Genomic DNA, 22254 nt, shown 5'->3' with positions numbered 1-22254 from the left:
TCACAGTGTGGCTTTGGTCAGTAAGCCAGTTGGCAATCCATCTTGTGACATAGGGATTTATACCTAGTTTAGTGAGTTTGTGTATAATTCCAGAGTGGGGGATGGTGTCGAAAGCCTTGGTGAGATCTAGATAGGCTCTGTGTACCACCTTACCCTCATCTACAGCTTTGGTGACCTCTTCAAAGAAGTCTATCAGGTTTAGGAGACATGATCTGCCTTTTACAAACCCGAACTGGGTAGGGTCCAGAGTTTGGAGATTACCAATGTCATTGTTTATAAGTTCCATGATGATAGGCTCCATAGCTTTGCAGACTAGGCTCGTCAGGCTAATGGGGCGGAAGCTCATCTCACAATACCATCAGCCTATTTGCTGCCTCCAGAGCTAACTGATGGAACCCGCTAAACTGAAAATGATACAAGCTATCAGTCTGTAAAAGAAAAATTAATCATCAAACTCTGCAAAACCAACTTGCATAATACTCACAAAAGCAAATCAGACCTTGCAGTCTTTGTCTGTAACACTCGCACCGCTTCCATATTATTCGAATGAAAAAATAACCCTCTTTCCCCGCAACCTCTCCTGACAGACCTTTGAAGCCACTCAAACTGGAAATAATTCCAAAAAAGGCAACATCCTTCTTCTAGTTGTCCTTCCATCCTGCTGGCCAGTGATCAGCAAACCTCTCCCCGCCAAAGTATACCCCCATCCCAATACCTCCAGCTGCCTCTGTAAACAACTGCAAATCCTCTTGAACAACCCAATCTGCCTGCCAGAATGGCATACCATTAAACTGGTCCAATAAAGACAATCACAATGCTAAATCAGCCTGCACTAACTTATTAACATGCACCCAATGATGTTTGCTTTTCGCTCCTTTCAACAAAAATGCCACAGACCTATAAAAGTTACAGCCCAGGTGACCTACCTGACATGCAAAATTCAAGAGCTCCAAAAGTTCCATGACATCCTTAATCTGCACCTTGTCCGTGGATTTCACCTATCACATCTTTTCTTGCAAACGTGTTATCTTCTTATCCAGTAAAAAAACACAAACAATGGCCTGTATCAACTAACAGTCACAGAAAGTCCAATGCCTTGTTTGGGCCTTCCAACTTCTGTATAGCTAATGGAACACCCAGTTTGTTACATGTCTCCAAGAACACCCGCATACCTTTCAGTGCTCCTTCAGACCCTTCATCTGCTATTAAGAAGTCATCCAAATAATTTACCACCTTTTGACTGCCCAACCACTGTTGCCAAATCCAGTGAAAAGCAGTGCTAAACTTCTCAAAAGTAGCACAGGCCATTGAGCATCCTGTTGGCATAGCCTTATCAGAGTAGAACTTAAACTCAACCACTGTGCCCAGCAATGGCCTCTCTTCCTCCTGAACCAGTAATAAATGAAAAGCAGATTCAGTATCCACCTTCACCAACCAGGGGTCCATAAATGCCTGAATGACCTGCACTGCATCATCCAGAGACACATAACTGACTCTTGTGTCATCTCTCAAAATGAAATCATTCACCAAATTCCCCTCAGGGTAAGACAAATAGTGAATCAAATGAAATTCACCTGTCGACTTCCTAGGAGCCAAGCCTAATGGAGAAATCCTAAAACTGTTAAAGGGAGGAATATCAAACCGGCCCAACAACCTAGCCATCTGCTATTCTTTTTCAACAAAACCTTCCAAAATCCCATCCCCTGTAAGGAACATAAATTCCTGAAAATGGACCCATCCCCTCCCACCCTTGATTTAATAAAAAATCACTCAGAATACCCAGCTATTAATTTGTCCATAACCGCTGGATTGGGAAATTGTGTGAGCATCTTCTGCAGTACCTGGACCTTAACAGGAAAAATGCATCCCCTGGTCTTCCCATTGCCCCTTGAAAGGACACCCCCCCCCTGAAAATTCCCGCTACCCAACTACTTTGAAATCCAGGAAATTATGAAAATAACCCACCCAGTTCAGGCTGCTGTGAACTCAGATTAACCAACGTGCCTTCACAGTGCACAGCTGAATGCATACCTACACACTTCACAGGTGGTGAAAAAATAAGCCAAGAGTGGTAAGGCCAAGGTGGTATTCTTCTCCAACCAAACCACCATGTAATAAATGAAGCCTAACATTTTATTATTATTATATTGGCATTTGTTAACTCGGATAGGTCCAATGTAGGTGTGAGCCCTTTTTCAGAGGAGGTCTGGGATTGAAAAGCTCCAGCAAAACAACAATAATAACAAACAATAAAAAAGTAAAAATATAACGATAATGACAATAATGTTTAAAAATTTCCATAAATAAGAAGCAAAGACAGAGTAAATATAGGGATGTTAAAAACATGGTTTGAATACGAATACAAGATTTAGTAGTGAAATAAGATGAGTCTATATCACATAATCAAAGTCTTATAACTTCAAACACGTAATGTTTGAACCATTATGTTCGAAGTTACAAAACTTCGATTATGGATAAAAAAAAAAAAAAAAAAAACAATGGAAAACAAAATAAACTGTTTTAAGCAGAGGGCAAGACCCCCGGCACATCCCACACCCCCGCTACTTAAATATACCAAATCTGAGATTGTACCCCATTGAACAAAATGGAAACCTCTGCTTATGGAGATTTCCATTCAAACGCTCAAACTTTTACAAATTCGAACTTATGGTCTCGACCATATGAGATTCGAACTTGTAAAAGTTTGACTACATGATAGGAACACAAATAAGACAGGGACAGTTAACAGGGAGAATTGCGAGGTTTAGTAATAAGTTGCAGCAGGTTTCAATTGAGGGTATGACTATCTTCAGAGTTGTACAAGTAGATGAGAGGAGTTGAGATGAAAAAAAGGATGTAGGTAGTGAAAAAGGAGAAAAAAGGATTAGAGTAAGGGGAAGAGTGTAGGGACATGGAAGTGCGAGGATGACTTGCTGGGGGATGGGAGGGTAGATAGTAGAAGATTAGGAGTAAGTATGGGGAAGTGTGATACTGGGTACAGAAGGAGGTAGAAGAGGGGTCAGGGAGTGAAAATTAGCAGAGGAGGAGGTAGAGAAGTGAGGTAGGTGGGTGGGAGATTAGGAGTTACTAAGGCAAAGGCAGAGCCAGGAGCTAAGGAGTTTTTGTGGTAAGGCTTTCTTGAAGCCAAGACTGTTTGGCATAGATTGGATGGTTAGAGGCATTTTGTTCTGTGGTTGGAGTCTACCTACCTTCCTCCACCCCAAGGCCACTAAGGCAGCAAAAAGGTCTTTACTGTTTGCGGTTTCTTATTCCATTCCCCATTGCAACAATTATATAATTATTAAAAGTAATTGCATCAATCAATTTGAAAATATAGATGTACTTTCCTTTCCAGATCTTTTCTTTAACTGAAAGCAGTATGTGAGGGGTCAAAAAGACCCCCCCCTTGCCCCAAGGCTGTGTAGCTAACCAGTCACCTGGATGTATCACATAGTCCGATCCCACTTCACTTTGTTGAGACTCCACTCCACCTGTGGATGACCATGTACTTCCGATAATCAAACCTAAATCCTCCTCATCACCAAAAGCCTCTTTGTGAACATATCAACCTTCACTAAAGCTCTGCTGCTCTTCACCCGCGCCACCCGTTTCACTCTGCTCCTGATGTACATCATCCCCACCTGTCCCTACACTACTCCCAAGCCACACCAACTCTGACAGGCCTAACTGAGCATCCAGTAATGTGTTATTAACTGTGACCTCATTGTACATGACTCCAGTGGCTGGAACGTTCACCGTAACAGCATTCCTCGGCTGTTGAGTCCTCTTCCCTCTAGCCACCAGATTGTTTCTCGCAATCTACCTTTGCCTGTTATGAGTGGATTCACCCAGATCTTCAGTTGCTAAGTTGCTAAGGACTCACTAACTGGCAATTTGCAAAATAGCTACTCAGCCTGAGAGATGATGGCTGCCCATGTCTGTTGCAACATTTCTGCCTCCACTATCTGCAAAAGAACAGACCACTGTAAATGACAAAAAATAAAAACCCATAAGGGGGCAAGCTGAAAAAACCAGCCCTACTAAAAGTGGGACCACAACCCACAAACAGGACAATCCTAAACATTGCTCTTAAGCACAACTTTCTGTAGGATAATACATCTGTAACTCGGTCTGTCATTATTTTTGAACTCCCACTGTAAAGACCTGCCATGCCTTCTATGAAGCCCAAATCTGGACATTCTGCAAAACCTGTACAGTGGAGAGTTCTGCCTGGAATACACACAAAAAAAAAAAAGTGGGAGAGGCATGTCTAAACTCATTTGCAATTTAGGCACGGAGCACTGCAGTGCACACAGGACTCACCTGCCACGCAAGCCAATAATCTTTCCATGCCAAGTGGGTAATAAGAAAGGGCGTGCAGCTGAAAACAGACTTCTGCAACCAGCAGTTGACCATCATCCTTCTCACTGCATGCCAGTGCTTTCTTCTAGACTAATAAGGGTAGTATTATCCAAAGTCTCACTCTTGCACTAAATTCCACATATACTATTGTTAGCATGAGGTGACTAATCACATGCTACAGCAAAAGAAATCCTGTTGCCATGCATTTCAAATGCCTGCTTCAGGCTCATCATCCTTTACATTTACACATTTCTTTTTTTAATTTTCAACCCCCTTTATCTGCCTGCATTGAGATACATATTGCACATGCTAACATAATGGTTAATGCACACCAGGCATGCATGGCTGGTGACCATTAGTTGTGAGCACTTCGCTGCTCACAAACACCTCTGACACACTCAGGAATCATCTAACAATGAGAAAAGCTCCTTCTCACACCACTTATACCAGCAATAAAACACGGGCACCTCACGACTCACAAACACTTTTAACATGCCTGGGAATCATCCAAGCAATAAGGAAAGCTCCTTCCTACACCACAGCCACCAAGGACAAGGAGCTAAAGACACCATAAGATGAAGAAACCACTCCACCACTGTCCAATTGAAATGAAGCTGAACCTAGACAGAACAGGGAGGCCTAATAATCCAAGAACTAACTTCTAAACCAAATTGGAGAATTTAATGACAGACAGTGAAAAGAGGCCAACTCAAAGATAAATGCTGCAGCAGTGTACCCAAGTAGGCTTGTGAACCATACTCAGTTTCCCTACAGGCAAACAAAATAAATTCCAAACTCCTGTCCCCCAAATTGGTAACCATACTTAGAGCGTTAAGAAGTAGAGAAAGGGAGAAAGAAAAAAATACTTCCCAAAATTAACCCAAGGCCTACCTGTTCCCCAAGTATCTATTGGTTATCATGGACATAATCCCTACAGTAGCAAATTCATGCCAAAAGCAGTACCTTCCCCAGTTACGCTCACATAAAATCATCTAATCTCTTAACTTCCTCCCCAACCCTCCTTCTTCCTGATATTAATGCCTCTATTGTTCCTTACACTGCCATTCCAGCCCTGCTATCCTCTTCTCCCCTCCCCAACCTTAACCCTCAACACTGTTGGTGGCCCTGAACAATTTGGTTTGTTCCAAACCTCATTTACCATTAATGTTCATGCTGTACACAATGAAATCATTATTTGGCAGCAGCAGTTCTTTTACTGTCAATCATCTAGAATGACTTCATTTAAAAAATGTATGACAATTATTTTTCTTATGTTCTTAGGAAAGAACAGAAAATCAAAGCAAAAATGTATCATGTCTATATTTTCTGATGTACACATAGAACATAGAAACTATTAGTATTATTTACTAAACTGTTAGTCAATGACTTTGGTCAGAGCCCCCCCCCCCCAAAAAAAAAAAAATAAACACAGTCTGATTTCAAGAAAGACAAAAATGAATCTCAACAAAAAGAAACATCAGGCTATAAACTCCAAGGCTGAACTGGCCTCTGCAGTACAGTTATAGCAGTTTAAGGATGGATGGCATTTCTTTACCCAGCTTATTAAAATGCATCTTCTCTCATAATTTATTTGTTTTCAGTAATGTCATAGAATATATCTGAGAAGAGAATTTTGCTTTACACAAGTAAAAAAATGTCTGCATTTATATTCAGTATTGAAAACAAAAGTGCTGCTGTTATTCAGATCAGGATTATTCCTCACAACTTATTGTTTTTTTATTACCGAAATCATCACCTCTCACAGCATTGGGTGGAAAACCATAAATTTAGAAAATAGCTTTTGTGTATTATTTTGAAATCATGGCAGACTAGGCTACAAAGCTATATTTTTGTATCTTATAGAGTTAATTGTACCTCATATTCATCTAGATGAATCATAAATCTGTAAGATGTGTGATGTTTTGTTTAGCACAGCAAATTTTGAATAAGATGGATGTAGTAATAATGGCTCTGTTGTTAATTTTTATTAATATTATTTAGACAGGAATACCTTCTATCGAGGATGTTTCAAAACTCCACAAAATATAACAGCCACATTTCCTGTTTTCTTGAAGCAGTTGAATATGACGGACATCATATGCACAGATTTCTGCACTGAAAAAGTAAGAGATGCATTGTTCTGTACACTGGTGTGCTTGTGTGAAGGTTGCAGTCAGTGGCTGTGAATATAAATAACTCTTAGAAGGCAAATATTACATTACAATGGACATATAGAATGCAGTTATATCTCAGCCATCAGAAGAAGCCTCTGGTGAACCAGTTCTATATTACCTTTTTGAAAGGGCTGTTCATCAAACGCCCTTTCATCTACGCATATCCACCAAAATACCAAAACTCTGAATGGCTACATAAGCAAATTTTTTCCCAGGGGAAAAAAAACACTTGTCTGTTGTCTGGAATTTGCCCTTCCCTCCACTGTAGTGCAATCTTGAAGTTGGTATATTTAGGTAGGGGGTGTGGGGCACAAAGCCCCCCACTTCATAGTGTCTGACGGTTTCTTTTGTTTATTGTTGCCCCAGTGATTTTTTTTCCCCTCGAAGTTTTGTTATTTCGGTGGATATGTGTTATTGTAATGGCGTTCAATGAACAGCCCTGTTGACATCTTAATATAGACCTGGTGAACCACAGTAACAGACATAGTGTGAAGATTAAAGTGCTCTGCTGTTCATATGAAATGCTACAAAGGAGGGCATAGATGTGCCAAATCAGCAGCTGTATCATTTTACAAACAGACTTTGCACTTTTTTCTGCCCACTGTTTTGAATTCTGCTCTGTTGTAACTAGGCATGGCCATTGTAGCATGTTAATACAGCTGCACTGCAGCTTCGTATCAGAAGATGAATATAGCATAAATACAAATACATATAGCTAGATGGTATTTCTTGTTTTTATGTCCTTAACTCCAGAATGCTTTTTATAAATTGCAGTTTCTTAAGACCTGCAGTAGGAAATGGAATTTAATTGTATTTGTTTAACCATTTTCCTTATTTCAAGAAATATATTATGGTTGCTCCCTCTAAGGTCTAATTTTACTCATAGCCGGCCTTAGGCATAGGCCAACAAGGCGGTTGCCTAGGGCGCCGTTCTAGTAGGAGCGCTTTTCCTGTATTTATTTGGTGTAGGTAGACCAGAATGAGGGGCACCGGGTGGTGTGATGGGGGCGCCGTGGAGCCTTTTTGCCTAGGGCACCAGTTGGCCTAAGGCCGCTCGATGAATACACACACACACACACACACATTAATATATATATATATATATATATATATATATATATATATATATATATATATATGTATATATGTATATATATATATATATATATATATATATATATATATATATATGTATGTATATGTGTGTGTGTGTGTGTGTGTGCGTTTGTGTGTGTGTATTATTTTCCTTAAGTTGGTCAGCTTACATGTAAGTAGACATCCTGAAGGTAAGCTAATGTAAATTGAAAACCGAAACTTCTACAACTTATTATGCATATGCCAATGAAGAACTTCAGCATGTACAACTTTAAAATATTGATTTTGCAGGAAGCAATCCCCCTGTACCCTCCATATGGGGGCTGTGCCTCCCCGCTAATTATATATGCTAACTCAGAGGTCACTTGTTCACTATATAATTGACCAAATGTGGTCAATTAAACAGTTGTTGACCAAACACTCTGTTGACCAAACCAATGGAACCCATATGTGTGTGTGTGTGTGTGTGTGTGTGTGTGTGTGTGTGTGTGTGTGTGTGTGTATATATATATATATATATATATATATATATATATATATATTTAATATATATATAAATAAAGATATATATAGATATAGATGTGTATATATACACACATATATATTATATTGCATTATATTATGAGCATCTGAATTCTGCAAAAAGAACCAAAAGAACATTTTAAATATTTTATACACACATTTAAGTACGTAAAAATACCTCATGTTTTAATGAACTGCAATCATAGGTTCATAGGTTCATACTAGGCTATCTGCCCTAGGGCATTTATAAGCCTAGCCAGAGTGTGTTTGGCTTTCGCCACCCATTTTAAATTAATTTTGCTATGCCTTTTTTGAGGTTAGTATACTGTGCCTCTGTCTAACAGAGACACAGAAGTGATAGCCGGGGTAAACCTATGATCTCCCATCCACTCATCAAGATTCCTCTTGAAGAGAGTCAATGTGGGACTCTGCCTAACCTGGACTGGGATTTTATTCCAGAGTGAAGGGAGCCTCTTGGTTATGAATCTGTCCCTCCAGCATGTCCTATTTATTTCAGTGCTGAGGTTCAAGTCTCGAGCGCGTAGCTCGATGGGATTTCGATTTTCTGAGGTGCAGCATGTCCATTAATTCCGGGTTGGACATGGCTTTATACGTCAGGCACAGATCGCCTCTGCGCAGGCGGTATGCCACTGAGTAGAGCTGGAGTTTCTTTAACCGGGCAGCATATGGCATCTGTTTGAGCCCTTTGATCCTCTTGGTGAGGTACTTTTGGGGTCTTTCCAGTTGCTGCAGGTGTCTGGTAAGGTACATCCCAAAAGGGGCATTGTACTCAATTATGGGCCTGATGAGGGATGAGTAAAGAGGTACGATGACCTCCCTGATCTAGATGTGAATCCCTTCATGATTAGGTGGGCTATATAAAATGTTTTTCTAACCACTTTGGCCACGTGGTTGTCAAATGAGAGATTGCTATCAACTTGGGTCCCCAGGTCCCTAATGACTTCTTCTGTACTTAATGGATTACCACCTATGTGGTAATTTGTGGGCACTTTGTTTTGCCAAAGGGGATGACTATACACTTTTTGGCGTTTAGCTTGAGGCCATGGCTCTGGCACCAGTTGTCTGTTTCTATGAGGCCCTTTTGGAGGATGCTTGTGTCAGCTGGAGAGTCGATTATGGGGCCCAGTTTGCAGTCATCTGCGAACTTGGTCAGCCACAGTCCTTCCGTGTTGGCCTGTACCGCCGAGAAATATATACCGAACAAGAGAGGTCCCAGGACTGAGCCTTGTGGGATGCCACTTGTAACTGGTTCGGAGTCTGACATGGCTCCAGCAATTCTAACCATGTGGGTTCTGTCCTTGAGCCAGTTTGCAACCCATCTAGTGACATAGGGGTTTATATTTAAGCTGGTGAGCTTATCTGTAATGCCCGAGTGGGGTATTGTATCGAAGGCTTTTGCGAGGTCCAGGTAGGCTGTGTGGACCACCTTCCCTCGTCAATGGCCTTGGTGACTGTTTCAAAGAAATCAACCAGGTTTAAGAGGCAGGATCTGCCCTTAACAAAGCCAAACTGGGTAGGATCCAGTGTCTGTAGGTCCCCAATATCTTTATTTATGAGGTCCATGATGATCCTTTCCATTGCTTTGCAGACCAAGCTAGTCAGGCTTATGGGGTGATAGTTTCCAGGATCCGTTGAGGCACCACCTTTGTGGAGAGGGACCACTGTTGCTGTACGCCACTCTTTGGGTACATATCCTGTAGTAAGGCTAAGATTGAACAGTAGTTTTATGTTTGGGTTTAGCTCTTCTTGGAGTTCATGTAGGACGCAGCCCGGGACACCATCTGGTCCCATTGATGCTGTGTTTTTTGCTTTGGAGAGGGCGGCTCTTACCTGAGCATCTGAGATGTCAGGGGGACAGCACTCTGTTGGGATAGATATTTCCCCTTTTGGTGGGGAGAGGGGGGAGAAGTTTGCACTGAACCTGTCAGCTAGGATGTTGGCAATGTCTGTGGGCTCGGTGTATTTTTTGTCATTTTGGACTCATTCTGAGCATATCTGGGAATTCCCACCCAGGTTCCTAACATAACTAAATAAAGCATTCTATGTTATGTTTACTCTACTTATATTTCAGTATACTTAGCTTTAAATTTGCTTTTGTTGTCTGTCTTTCTTATTGTTTAAAGTTCGAATGCTTTTATCAGAAGCCTATTTAAAAGTGTTAGGGAATGTATCTTGGTCTGTCCTCATTCAGTCTCACTTACTTAAGAGAGACTGCTCTCTACTTTGTTTTTTCTGCTTGCATGTCATTTTTGTACATAATGACTATGTGAATATATTTTTTTTATTTTGTCCATATAAAAAATGCAAGACCTAGTACAAAAGCCAGCATTATTTGGACGAAAGTGCTAAGTCTGTTGATTGTTTTGGGTTTTATTGTGGATTACCAGGTTTGTCTACGTGACAGCTGTTGCATCACCACAAGACCTGGTACTAGAAGTCCCCAAACTTCAAAAATGAAATTGAAATATCAACAGATAATAGTGATCCTTGAAACCTAACTCTCACACTTTATATATTTCTTCAGAGAAGCTTCACCCCCTTGTACCCTCCAAAATAGTGGGCTGCAATTCCACACCTCTGCTATTTTATATATTACTTCTTAAATCAATGTGTCTTGGACTAGCGGGAATACAATTCAATACACCAGTCTTGGAATTAGTATGCATTCCCCTTAATTTGCACATTTCAGTCCTGCACTTTTGAGGATTTCAGTTATGGTGATTGGAATTTCAGTAATCACCAATGCAGTAATTTATCAGCAGAACTTTTCAGAGCACTTTGTATAAAGTGATCGTCTGACATAAAAATTGTCTGATATAAAACAGGATATGTGTTTTCAGGATGTCATTACTATTATGAACACAGCTGAGAAGTAAAGTCTTTTTTCCTCTTGCACAATTGTTAGGGTACCTATTAGCATGAGTGAATAAAGATGTAAAATCCCCTTTATAACACACTGGATAGCTTGGTGGCTCACTGATAGGACCCAAGAGTTTGCAATCAGTGGGGCCATCTCCACAAAGAGGCACATAACTAGTGGATTCCCCCAGGGCTTATTGCTAGGCCCATTGCTCTTTGGCATCTTCTTCTTGGATGTCAAAGCCAAAGTCAAAGGCCTATGGCTAACCAAGTTTGCAGATGATCACTAAGTGGGAGCAGCCATTGAATCCCCCCAAGGCAAGAACAGTCTTCTGGAATGTCTAACACAGATAAACACTTGTTGCGGGGAATTCATGTAGATGGTAACCTAGCCATCGACCAACATCTGTCCAAGGCAGTAAGAAAATCCTTCTTTGTTGCTCAACTTATAAGCAAAGGCATGGCATTTAGGCCCAGAAAGATCATCATTCCACTGTAACTGACCCTCATCAGACCCATCATAGAGTATAATGCCCCCTTTGGTGTGTACCTGACTAGACACGTACAGTAACTGGAACATCCATAAAGGATCCTTATAAAAAGAATACAAGGAGTAAAACAATGTCCTATGCTGATCACCTCAAAGCCCTGTCTCTTTACTCAGTGTCATACAAACTTCTTAGAGGTGTTCTTTGCCTGGCATACAGGGCATCACTGGGCTCTGTTTTGATGAACATTTTGCACATCTGCAAAACAAACAGCATCAGAACTTCTTGATTAAAGGAGACTAGGACCAGGACAAGTTGGAGAGACAAATATGTTTCCCAGAGAATTCCCATTCTCTGGAACAGGCTCCCTGTCCATGTGAAGCAGAGTTAAAACTACCAACATAAAAATGTAAACAAAACCCAAATTAAAGGTCATGCTGCTAAATGCTAGGAGTCTAAAAATAAAACTGCACTCATTGCAAGCATTCTTAACCCTGGAAAATGCTGACATCTGCACAGTCACAGAAACCTGGTTCAGAGCTGCAGAGAGCACCTCAGCCATACCTGGTTACTCATCCTATCATAAATTCAGACCCCAAATTGTGGGTAGCAAAGCCAAAGGATGTGGAGTTTCAGTATATATTAAAGACATACACACCTCCAGGCTGGTCAAACAGTATGATGCACAGGAGACACTCCAGGTGCAGTTAACCATTGATACAAATAATAGCTAGCTACCGGCCCCCAAATCTGACCCAAGATGCCCAAACTGCCTATCTAGACCTCTTCAGATCTATCAAGAGTCAACCCTTTACCCTGATCCTGGGTGACTTTAACTACCCAAACATAGACTGGAAGAACTACTCATGCCAAAACACAAATGTCCAGAGAGTCCTTGATTTTTGTCAGTGCAAATGCTTTGGAACAGATATTCAATACCCCACAAGAGGTGATAAAATCTTGGACTTGGTATTAACCAACACAAGTAACCACTGCAGCATCCCTGCAGTATCATCCTCCCTTGTAAGATCAGACTATAAAGCTGTCATGTTCGAAGTAACCAAACCCCCCAACCCTCGTCTAGCTAGAGTCAAGCAAAAAAACTTTTCCAAAGCTAATTACAGCCTCCTGAGGGATGGTATAAATAGCTTCACAGTCCCCTCCCCCTCTCTGGGTACTGGCACCAGTATCCAAAACTATACCAAATTACTATACGAACATTTATATAGATGCATGGAATCAGGAATACCTGGCAGGACTAAATCATCCTCCACAAGGAAGAGTAAACCTGTCTGGTGGACATCTGCAATAATAAACTCTATAACAAAAGGAAATCATTGCTGGCCAGGACCAAGAAGGAGCAGGTGCTCATTTGGAAGCAACCTCTCCTTAGCCCGAACAAGCAAATAAGAGCACGAGTGAAATCCTGTAAAGCCAACTTCGAGTCCAAATTGGCCACATCTACTAGAGACAATCCTAAGGCCTTCTTCACATATGTCTGTAATCTCAAAGGTAGCACCCAGATCTGTTCAGAACTGGTGCTCAAGGACACCACATATACAAATGCTGTAGATATAGCAAACTTGCTGGCTGACAGATTCATTGAAATTTCACACCCTCTGTCCACCCCATCAGTAAATCAGGACATACCCAGTACCTGCCCCTTCCCCTTATATCTAGGGATCAGGTCATCACTGCTCTCTCAAAGGCAAAAAATACAGCCTCCATGGGACCCAGTAACATACCAGGCTGCATCCTACATAAACTCAGGCAGGAACTTGCACACCATTAGGTGCCATATTCAACCAAAGCCTGAATACCGGCTTTGTCTCACCTGAGTGGAGGGCAGCCACTGTCATCCCTTTACACAAAGGTGGAGCGTCCACTGATCCGGGAAATTATAGACCCATCAGCCTAACTAGCCTGATCTGCAAGACCATGCAATGGATTATCATGGACCTCATTAACAAGGACATTGGCAACCTCCAAACATTCAATCCCACACAGTTTAGTTTCATCAAGGGGAGGTCCTGTCTGTTAAATTTGGTCGACTTTCTTGAGACAGTCAACAAAGCCATGGATGAGGGGAAGACAGTGCACATCGCCTACCTTGACCTGGCCAAAGCCTTCGACACTATTCCCACTCAGGCATAATAGATAAACTCTGTCAACTAGGTATCGATCCATATGTTACCAGATGGGTAGCCAACTGGCTCACTGATAGAACCTACCTAGTCAAAATAGGGGAATCCACCACGAGCAGGAGATCTGTATCGAGTGGTGTATCCCAGGGTTAGGTCTTGGGGCCTCTGTTATTTGGGATATACTTTTTTGAGGTGCAGGCTAAAACCAGTGGGCTATGGCTGACCAAGTTTGCAGATGACTGCAAGCTGGGAGCTGTCATCAATTCCCCTAGTGACATGGACATCCTCCAGGAGGGTCTCACCCAAACAAATGACTGACGCCAGAAACATGGCCTCAAGCTGAATACAAAAAAAAAATGCATCATTATCCCCTTTGGGGAGAGTGATGTCTCTACAAATGATCACATTAATAACAATGTCCTAAGCACACAGTCATTCGTGAAGGATTTGGGCACTCAGACTGATAGCAACCTGACTTTTGACCACTATGTTGCTTCCATTGTATGGAACGCTTTCCCCATAGCCCACCTCATGAGTAAGGGTATCTCATCCAGGGACAAGGAGGTCATAACATCTCTGTAATCTTCCCTTATAAGGCCCATTACTGAGTACAACACCCCATTCGGCATGTACCTCACGAAGCACATGCAGCAGCTGGAGAGACCACGAAGGTTCATCGCCAGGAGAATCCAGGGCCTCGCTAAGAGCTCTATCCCTCTACTCTGTTTCATACAGACTCTTCAGAGGTGACCTCTGTCTGGCATACAAGGTGATCTCAGACCCCACCTTGATGGGAATGCTGCATATGCGCAAGTCAAGCTCCACTAGAGTAACCCACACACATGGCCTTAACCTGGTCTACGACATCAATAGAATGTGTTGGTGGGACAGATTTGTGTCCCAGAGACTCCCCCCTTTTGTGGAATAAACTCCCTCTCCACATCAAACAGAGTACCGCCTTACCCCTTTTTAAGCACAACCTGGATAACTGGATGGGAAATAGAAAATACATCCCTCGGATTCCACCCATGTCCCTGCTGCACAGGGGCATTGGTTACTCATTTATTTATACATGGGCTAAAATCTTGCTAGCCTTATAAGGGCATCAGGGCTAATAGCATACTAACTTCCTATGATCATATGATTCTAATGATCCTACGATTTACCTTTACATTGTTGAAAATCAAAATATCGATCATGCTGTTGTGCGAACCAAAAGGACGAATTATGAATGTCGAACGTCACCGGAGTTCGAAAATCAGCAAATCGGACAGCAGATTCGCTGATTTTCAAACTACAATGTCGAACGCACAATGAAATGCAAGGGTGAAAGCCCCCTGCTCCCCGCCATGTGTGGGGCTGTGCCCCCCACACCCTCCTACTTTAATATACTAATTCCGAGATTGTACTAATGTCGGGAAAGGGTCTATTTCCTTATCCCCACTATAGTGCAGTCCGCACCCAAAATGCTGAATCTACAATGAGCAAATGTCACTATGCATTCACTCATTGCACGTTCAAAGCATTTTTTTTCTTGACTTTTCGGAACTTTGAAAAAGTCCTTTCAGCCTTATGACATTCTCCCATGTGTAGAACGCACATATAAAGGTAAATGTGATCCTACCTATCCTTATTTAAGTGCAACTTGGACCAATGGATGGGTAATTGGAAATTTACCCCTGGTCTGGCGCCTATGTCTCACCCTCTATATACATCAGATTTGTGGATTATGTTTGGGTTGCATGGCTACGCTTATAAGGGCCCTAGTGGTCATTAGCCTGGTATACACATATGAATCAGAAAATACAAAAGTTCCATAATTTAATAAAATAAGCCAGTGAGCATATCACTTTTTAGACAGCCAGTGTTATTATTATTATGGGGAAATATTTTTGCAAATAAAAGGTCAATGACAGAAGTAAAATATATCTAATTTTGTGTATATTAAAAATTAACATTTTTCATCAAAAGCATAAAGTTTAATATTGCTAAACATTCAATTTTTTTGATTAGTGTACCTTTTACCTTACCTTGCTTTGTTATTTTGACAACATTCAGCCAAATTCCCTCACTCCCCTCCCATACCCTTCTTTTTGGCCCATCTACTCAGTGTCTGAAACAGCTGTTGTTTGGACCAGTGTAGTTTGACTGGTGGGCATATGCATTGTTTGATGACAATTTTAAGGAAGCCATACTTGCATTCTATATAACTGTCCTTATCTGTATTTACTGGATTGCAGCAGTTCTTAGGAACAATTTATTTTTCAAAATTGTAAAGGAATAATTTTGTTATAGCCTTTGGACAGAAAGAAAGATAAAAATGTTGCCTTGAGTAATTTATACATGCAATAACAGAGGCATACGTCTGGTGATAGAAGGGGACAGTGTGTCATTAACAGAAGCATACATCTGGTGGTAGAAGGGGACAGTGTGTCGCACTAGAAGTAGACAGTATGTCTTTTCGCTGTCTGTTAGGTATTCCACTGATTCATATAGCCGACAGGATACTTTGTTCTTTCTGCACACCTTGTTTTAAATCTACCCAATGCATTGTTAATTGGCCCAAGGTTCAGAACCAGGTACTTTCTCAGCAAGGATATTCCTTGTATTCATTGCAGATTCTTTATAGGTCTTTCCATGAAACAGTATTTTATACATTTGCCAATGGAATATTCTTTTTCACATATTGCTATCTGACTATGTCTAGTGTCACTTTCATTCTCTTTATGTTCACAATATTTACCTCATTAATATTCTGTATTTACCAACATTCCTATGCATACCTGGGCACATGCATGGGTAACAGATAAATACACAAATAGATATGTTTGCCCTGTACTTGTTTAAGCTGTCAGCATTAATCATTATTCCAACCTTGTAAAGTTTCTTCTCATGTTTTCTACAATATATGCACTGCCTAGGAGAAATAACTCCAGAGAGGATAAGATCAGAAATGAATGAATAAAGAAGGTTAGCATCTCAGTAAATCAAAACTCTTGAGGGTTAAATAATAACATTTAAAGCACAGGATTCTGTTTTAAAAACAGCAACGTTAGAATTATGCTCTGACTTCATGCCTCCAGGTTTCACACACATTAAATGCAAATTTTAAAGAAGGAGAACCGAGTCTAACATTGTAGTCATATGAAGCTACCTTGTCCACATCTCCTACCCCTTATTATTCTATTTTGTCTGGACAGTGAATAAGTAACATAGACACAGTGTGGGTGTGGTCATACCTCCAAGGTGTGTGTATATCATTGTGAACTCTGTAGCAGAAATGTGTGTACCTTGAGACATGCTGCTTCCTACAGTTATAACATATGTGCACGTGTGTGTATGCACTTGTAAATGTCTGTTCATGTATGATTACATGCACATTCACCCGAGAAGGTAGCGTGCATTATATTATAAAACATATTTTTGTTTACGACAAATTAATACTCTGATCAATCTAAAGGTCATTCTTCATTAAAAAAAATTCAGTTTTTGGAATCCTGTTAGTTATTTCAAAAGTCCATATATCTGCTTGAATTCTACAATGGTCTTCTAAGTCTAAGGCATTTAAGAAGGCTAATTATACTTCCCTTTGTGACAGTCCTTTCTGCTTCTACTTTTCATGGAGACATGACTCCAGCAGTCCCACTGTGCAGCTGTTCTCTGTCAGAGCCCTTACCACCTCATTTTCTTTCAACATGACTTACTGCGATGCAACTGATTGGTGTTCTTCCTGGACTATTACATACATACTTTTTGAACAAATATCTGTGATTTCTTTTGTGCATCTTTTTATCTTCTCCACAAACAGAAAAGGATATTTGTTCAGCTGCTTGGCCAACTACTTAGCTTCATGCTGCATGCTTTCCCTTGGCTTTAGTATTCTTAGTTTATCTCCTTTTTGTAAATCTGATGGTCCTCTGCAGTTATATCATAAAAGTGTTGCTGTCTGAGATTTCTGTCTGGCATTTCATTCATTGTGCACACTTTGTATTCAATTTCTGGCATCAGTAATGTAGCTTTAGTAGGTAATATTCTTTTCAGCCTTCTACTCATTAACACATGAGCTGGTGAAAACTGTGTTCATGTGGTGGGATATTGCAAGATTACAATCTTAATAGCTTTTTTTACTGTTCTTTCTCATGATATTTTTCACTGTTTAGTTCTTTCCCCTTGCCTTTTGTTTATGAGCAGTGTCAGAGTGATGCTGTGATCTGACTTCTAAATCACACACAAACCATCTCACTTCATGACTTGCAGAGAGTTGTCAGATATGGCAATATCTGATGACCACTGTCTTGAGAATATAAATTTAAATGTCATAACCACACATGGACTTTTGACTGTTGTCTTATTTCAGAATACTTGGAAAAAGTAGCCTGCACATATAAGATACTCATCTTCTTTTGAATTTGGGAAATCTGTGACTACCCACCTCAATGCATGGTGATGCAGTTTTCTACCAAGATGGACATGGATTACATCAGTAAGTACCTCATGTCTTGGATTTTTCTCTGATAAGCACTGCAGACTACAGATTTATCCGCCATTCGTTCTAGCTGCTTTGACAGTCTTGGCTGCACTCTCTGTTTTTTACTTTTTTACTCATTATTGTTCCCAGTTATGATTGATATATGTAGTCAAGCATTTGTTTTCTCACTTTTGACAGGATCTATTAGTCTCTCAGGTTTGAAAACTATGCATTAAAATAACTCACTTCTTCTTTTAAAGGAATATAATACTGAATTTCCTTCCTTATCTATGATTTTCTAAGGCCAGCTTTTTACTGTAACATCTTACTGCTAGTCCATCTCTGAAATGTTTTATTGTTGTCATTAATACATGCAGGATTACCCAAAGAAGTTCTAATTCTTCTTTTAAAAGTCTGTCACACTTCACAGGATCATAGATTACTTGGCTATCGACCCAGAGGTCATTTCAAGCCTAGCAGTTTCATCCCAATGTACTACCATAGAAATGCTAGTCGATACCTAATATTGCATTTAGTAATGGCTGCCCATGTCCAGGAGGGCTGTGGGTACTGTCCCTGGTAAGAATTTGTGGTGCCCCATCCATTTGTCCAGGTTCCTCTTGAGCCATTTCATACAGGTGCTCTGTTTCACATGAAATGGTAGCCTATTCCAAAGATGCGTCAGTCGCTGGGAGATAAATTTGTCCCTCCACCATGTCCTATTTAAGTTGCAGGCCATAATTAGGTCCTTGGAATGGGTAGCCATAGTCCCGTTTGATTCACAGATATGCAGCAAGTTCATTAGGTTTCGGTCTGAGATTGGTCTGTAAGCCAGGCATAAGTCTCCCATAAGAAGTCTATATGATACAGAGTATAGTGACAGGGACTTTAGTCGGTCTGTGTAAAGCATGTGATGGAGTCCCTTGATGTTCTTTGTTAGAAATGTCTGAGATCTCTCTAACTGCTGTAGGTGCTTTGTACAGTACTTGCCAAATGGGGCATTACACTCAGTTATGGGCTGGATTAGTGCCAAGTATAGAGGGGGGTTATAACCTCTTTTTTTATTGAGGTGATGCCTTTACTAACAAAGTGTTCTACATAGAAAGCCTTCCTTACTACAGTAGATACATGGTAGTCGAAGTTAATATCATAGTCAACTTGTGATCCCAGGTCCCTTACCACTTTGTGGGTACTTAGGATATTGTTACTGATTTGATAGTGTGAAGAGACATTGTTTGTGCCGAAGAGAGTAATGATACATTTCTTTGCATTTAGTTTGAGACCATGACTAAGACATCAGTTGTTGGTCTGTGTAAGACCTCATGGAGTATACTGACATTATTTGGGGATTCAATAATTGCGCCCAGTTTGCAGTTGCCTGCAAACTTGGACAGCCACAACCTGTTAGTTTTGACTTGAACTTCTGACAAGTATATACCAAACAGTAGGGTGCCTAGGACTGACTCCTGTGGCACCCTGCTGGTAACAGGTCTGCTGGTTGATGTGGAGTCATCTACTTTGTTAGTGTGTGTCTGGTTTGTAAACTATTTGGCAACCCATCTTACAACAACGGGGTTTACATTCAGTTTGCTAAGTTTATTGTTAATGCCTGAGTGTGGGATTGTGTCGAAAGCCTTTGCCAAGTTTGAGGTATGCTGTGTCCACAGACTTGACCTCATCAATGGCCCTGGTCACATTTTCAAAGAACTCTACCAGATTTAACATGCAGGAAGCCAAATTGGGTAGAATCCAAGGTTTGGAGGTTGTCTATGTCTTTATTTCTGAGGTCCATAATGATACGTTCCATGGCCCTACACTACAAATGAGGCTGGTCAGGCTTTTGGGTCAGTAATTCCCCAGATCTATTGATGGGCCAAATTTGTGGAGGGGAATAACTGTTGCTGTTCTCCATTCTGCAGGAACAAAGCCTATGCTTAGACTATGAATGAAAAGAGTACTTAATGGTGATGCTAGTTCATATTTTAGCCTGTTTAGAAGACAGCCTGGGATGCCGTTGGATCCCATTGAGGCTGTGTTTTTTGCCTTGGACAAGGCTTTGATAACCTGTTTTTCAGACATGTAGGGTGGGTGATTTGCGATAGGTATGGAGGGGTAAAGGAGTAAAGTTTTCTCCAAACCTATCCGCTAACAGGTTTGCTATCTCTGTGGGGTCAGTGTGTATGGTACAGTTTGTCACTAGATCTGCACATGCTTGGGTCCTACCTTTTAGGCTACATACATAACTGTAAAGGGCCTTATGGTTATCCTTGGCTGTACTTGACAAGTTTTTCTCAAAGAAGCCCTTAGAGGATTTGATAAGTTGTCATTTGCCTGTTGACGCTGAGCTGGGTACTTTTCCATTGTTGGGGTCTAGTCCTTGTTTTCTTGGACAGCAAATGTTTGAATTTATTGTAAAGTTTGTTGATGCTGGATGGCCACCATGGTGACTTGTTTTTAACTGGTGCTCTGGCTTTGATTCTTTCTGGTATAACCAAGTCTATACACTTATGCAAGTGATTGTACAGGGCTTTAGTGTAAGCTTTGGTGTATTTACCACTTCCAGCTGAGGGGTGGGCTTGGAATGCATTTATACCTTCATCTAGGAGGGTATAGTTTGCCTTGGTGAAGTTTTTTAGTCTGATTTCACACTTTGTGAGTTCTGGTTTTAGTATCAGCTCAAAGGTGACTGATTTGTGATCCGATTTAACTATTAAGGGTCTAACAGTTGCAGTAGTGCATCTGTTTAGCATGTTAGTGTGGACCAGATCTTGTATGTTTGTTCTTCTTGGCAGGGTATGAACAATTTGTTCCAGAGCATTTGAGTTAACAAAGTCATGGAACTTTTGCACTAGTTGGTTAGGGCTAGTGTAGGTTTCCCAGTTGATGGTGGGATAATTGAAATCCCCCATAACCAGAGTGTTCAGTTATATTTGGATTATCTCCAGTTTGCTCAAGTAGGCTTCATGCACTGCATGACCCATGGAGGGCGATCTATGACTGGACTTGTAGTAACTCCATGGAGTTGCCCAGTCTAACTAGATGGGAGGTGAAATTATCTCTAATATCTACAGAAACACCACCTTCTTTGATTTTCTCACATTCATTTAGCAGTCTGGCAAATGTGCTGTTCTCTGTGTATCTTTAATATGCAGTTCCTTACCTGATACCGATTTGACTTTCAAGTCATACTTCTGTAGATTAACTACCATCCCTTGCAATCAAGGAGGTGCCTTGTACAAAAACTTTATGGAACCTTGCAAATGCTTGAGATCTATTTGTACTGTACATGTTATTTTTACATATATATCCATCGATCTCTCTCTCTCTCTATATATATATATATATATATATATATATATATATATATATGGGTCTACTTCGACCTATCAAAATTACATTTAATTGAAGCTTACTCACCCGATCCTAGTTATTCAAAACTTCAGTTATCCGAAAGCACGAACTGCTGAAATCTTTTCCCTGTGAAAGAAACCACTTGGCCACCATGAGAAAAAACCTACATGGACCAAAACTAAATCCACCAAAGTGGGGGACTCCACCCCCCCATTTAAATATTCCAACTCTGAGATCGCACTACATTGAAGAAAGGGCAAAGTTCAACATGGTGGCCAAATGGTTCCTTTCACAGGGAAAGGATTTTGGCAGTCTGTGCTTTTGGATAACTGAAGTTTCGAAGAACTGGGATTAGGTAAGTGAGCTTCAATTAAATGTCATTTTGATGGGTAGAAGTAGACCCCATATATATATATATATATATATATATATATATATAGAGAGAGAAAGAGAGAGAGAGATACACACACTAATATAATTTCTAATAACCCTACAATATTGCTAACGATTCTTTTTCAGAGTTTCTCTCATTTGTACACCTGGCCTACAGGCAACTGTGGTCTGTTCTTTTGTAATATCACAGCTCTGGTCTCTTTCTGATTAGTGACTACTTTCATTTCTACTGGTTATATGTAGCAGTAATATCTTACCCATGCATCATTTCTGTGTAGATTTTTAGGCAGTTCAAAATGTCCTACCCATACTTTCATTACCAGGGTATATTTTGAATCTAGTGAAAATAAAATTTCATTTCTTGGAAAATCTGCAAA

At 40.6% G+C, this 22254-nt stretch overlaps 1 protein-coding gene across 2 annotated transcripts in view; it reads left to right on the top strand.

Moving 5' to 3' along the window:
* WSCD1 (WSC domain containing 1) overlaps positions 1-22254 on the top strand; it is a 568343-nt gene that overhangs the window by 276632 nt on the left and 269457 nt on the right. For both annotated transcript variants that reach the window (XM_044054265.1, XM_044054266.1), the window contains exon 5: positions 6364-6485. In XM_044054265.1, coding sequence (XP_043910200.1) covers positions 6364-6485 — 122 coding nt within the window. The remainder of the gene's footprint in view (positions 1-6363; positions 6486-22254) is intronic.

This window comes from Protopterus annectens, chromosome 13.part0 (assembly GCF_019279795.1).
Source record: "Protopterus annectens isolate FY-2018-M chromosome 13.part0, PAN1.0, whole genome shotgun sequence".
Taxonomy (NCBI): Eukaryota; Metazoa; Chordata; order Ceratodontiformes; family Protopteridae; genus Protopterus; species Protopterus annectens.
The sequence above is the reverse complement of the archived record's forward strand: the minus strand, read 5'-3'. Positions and strand labels throughout refer to the sequence as shown.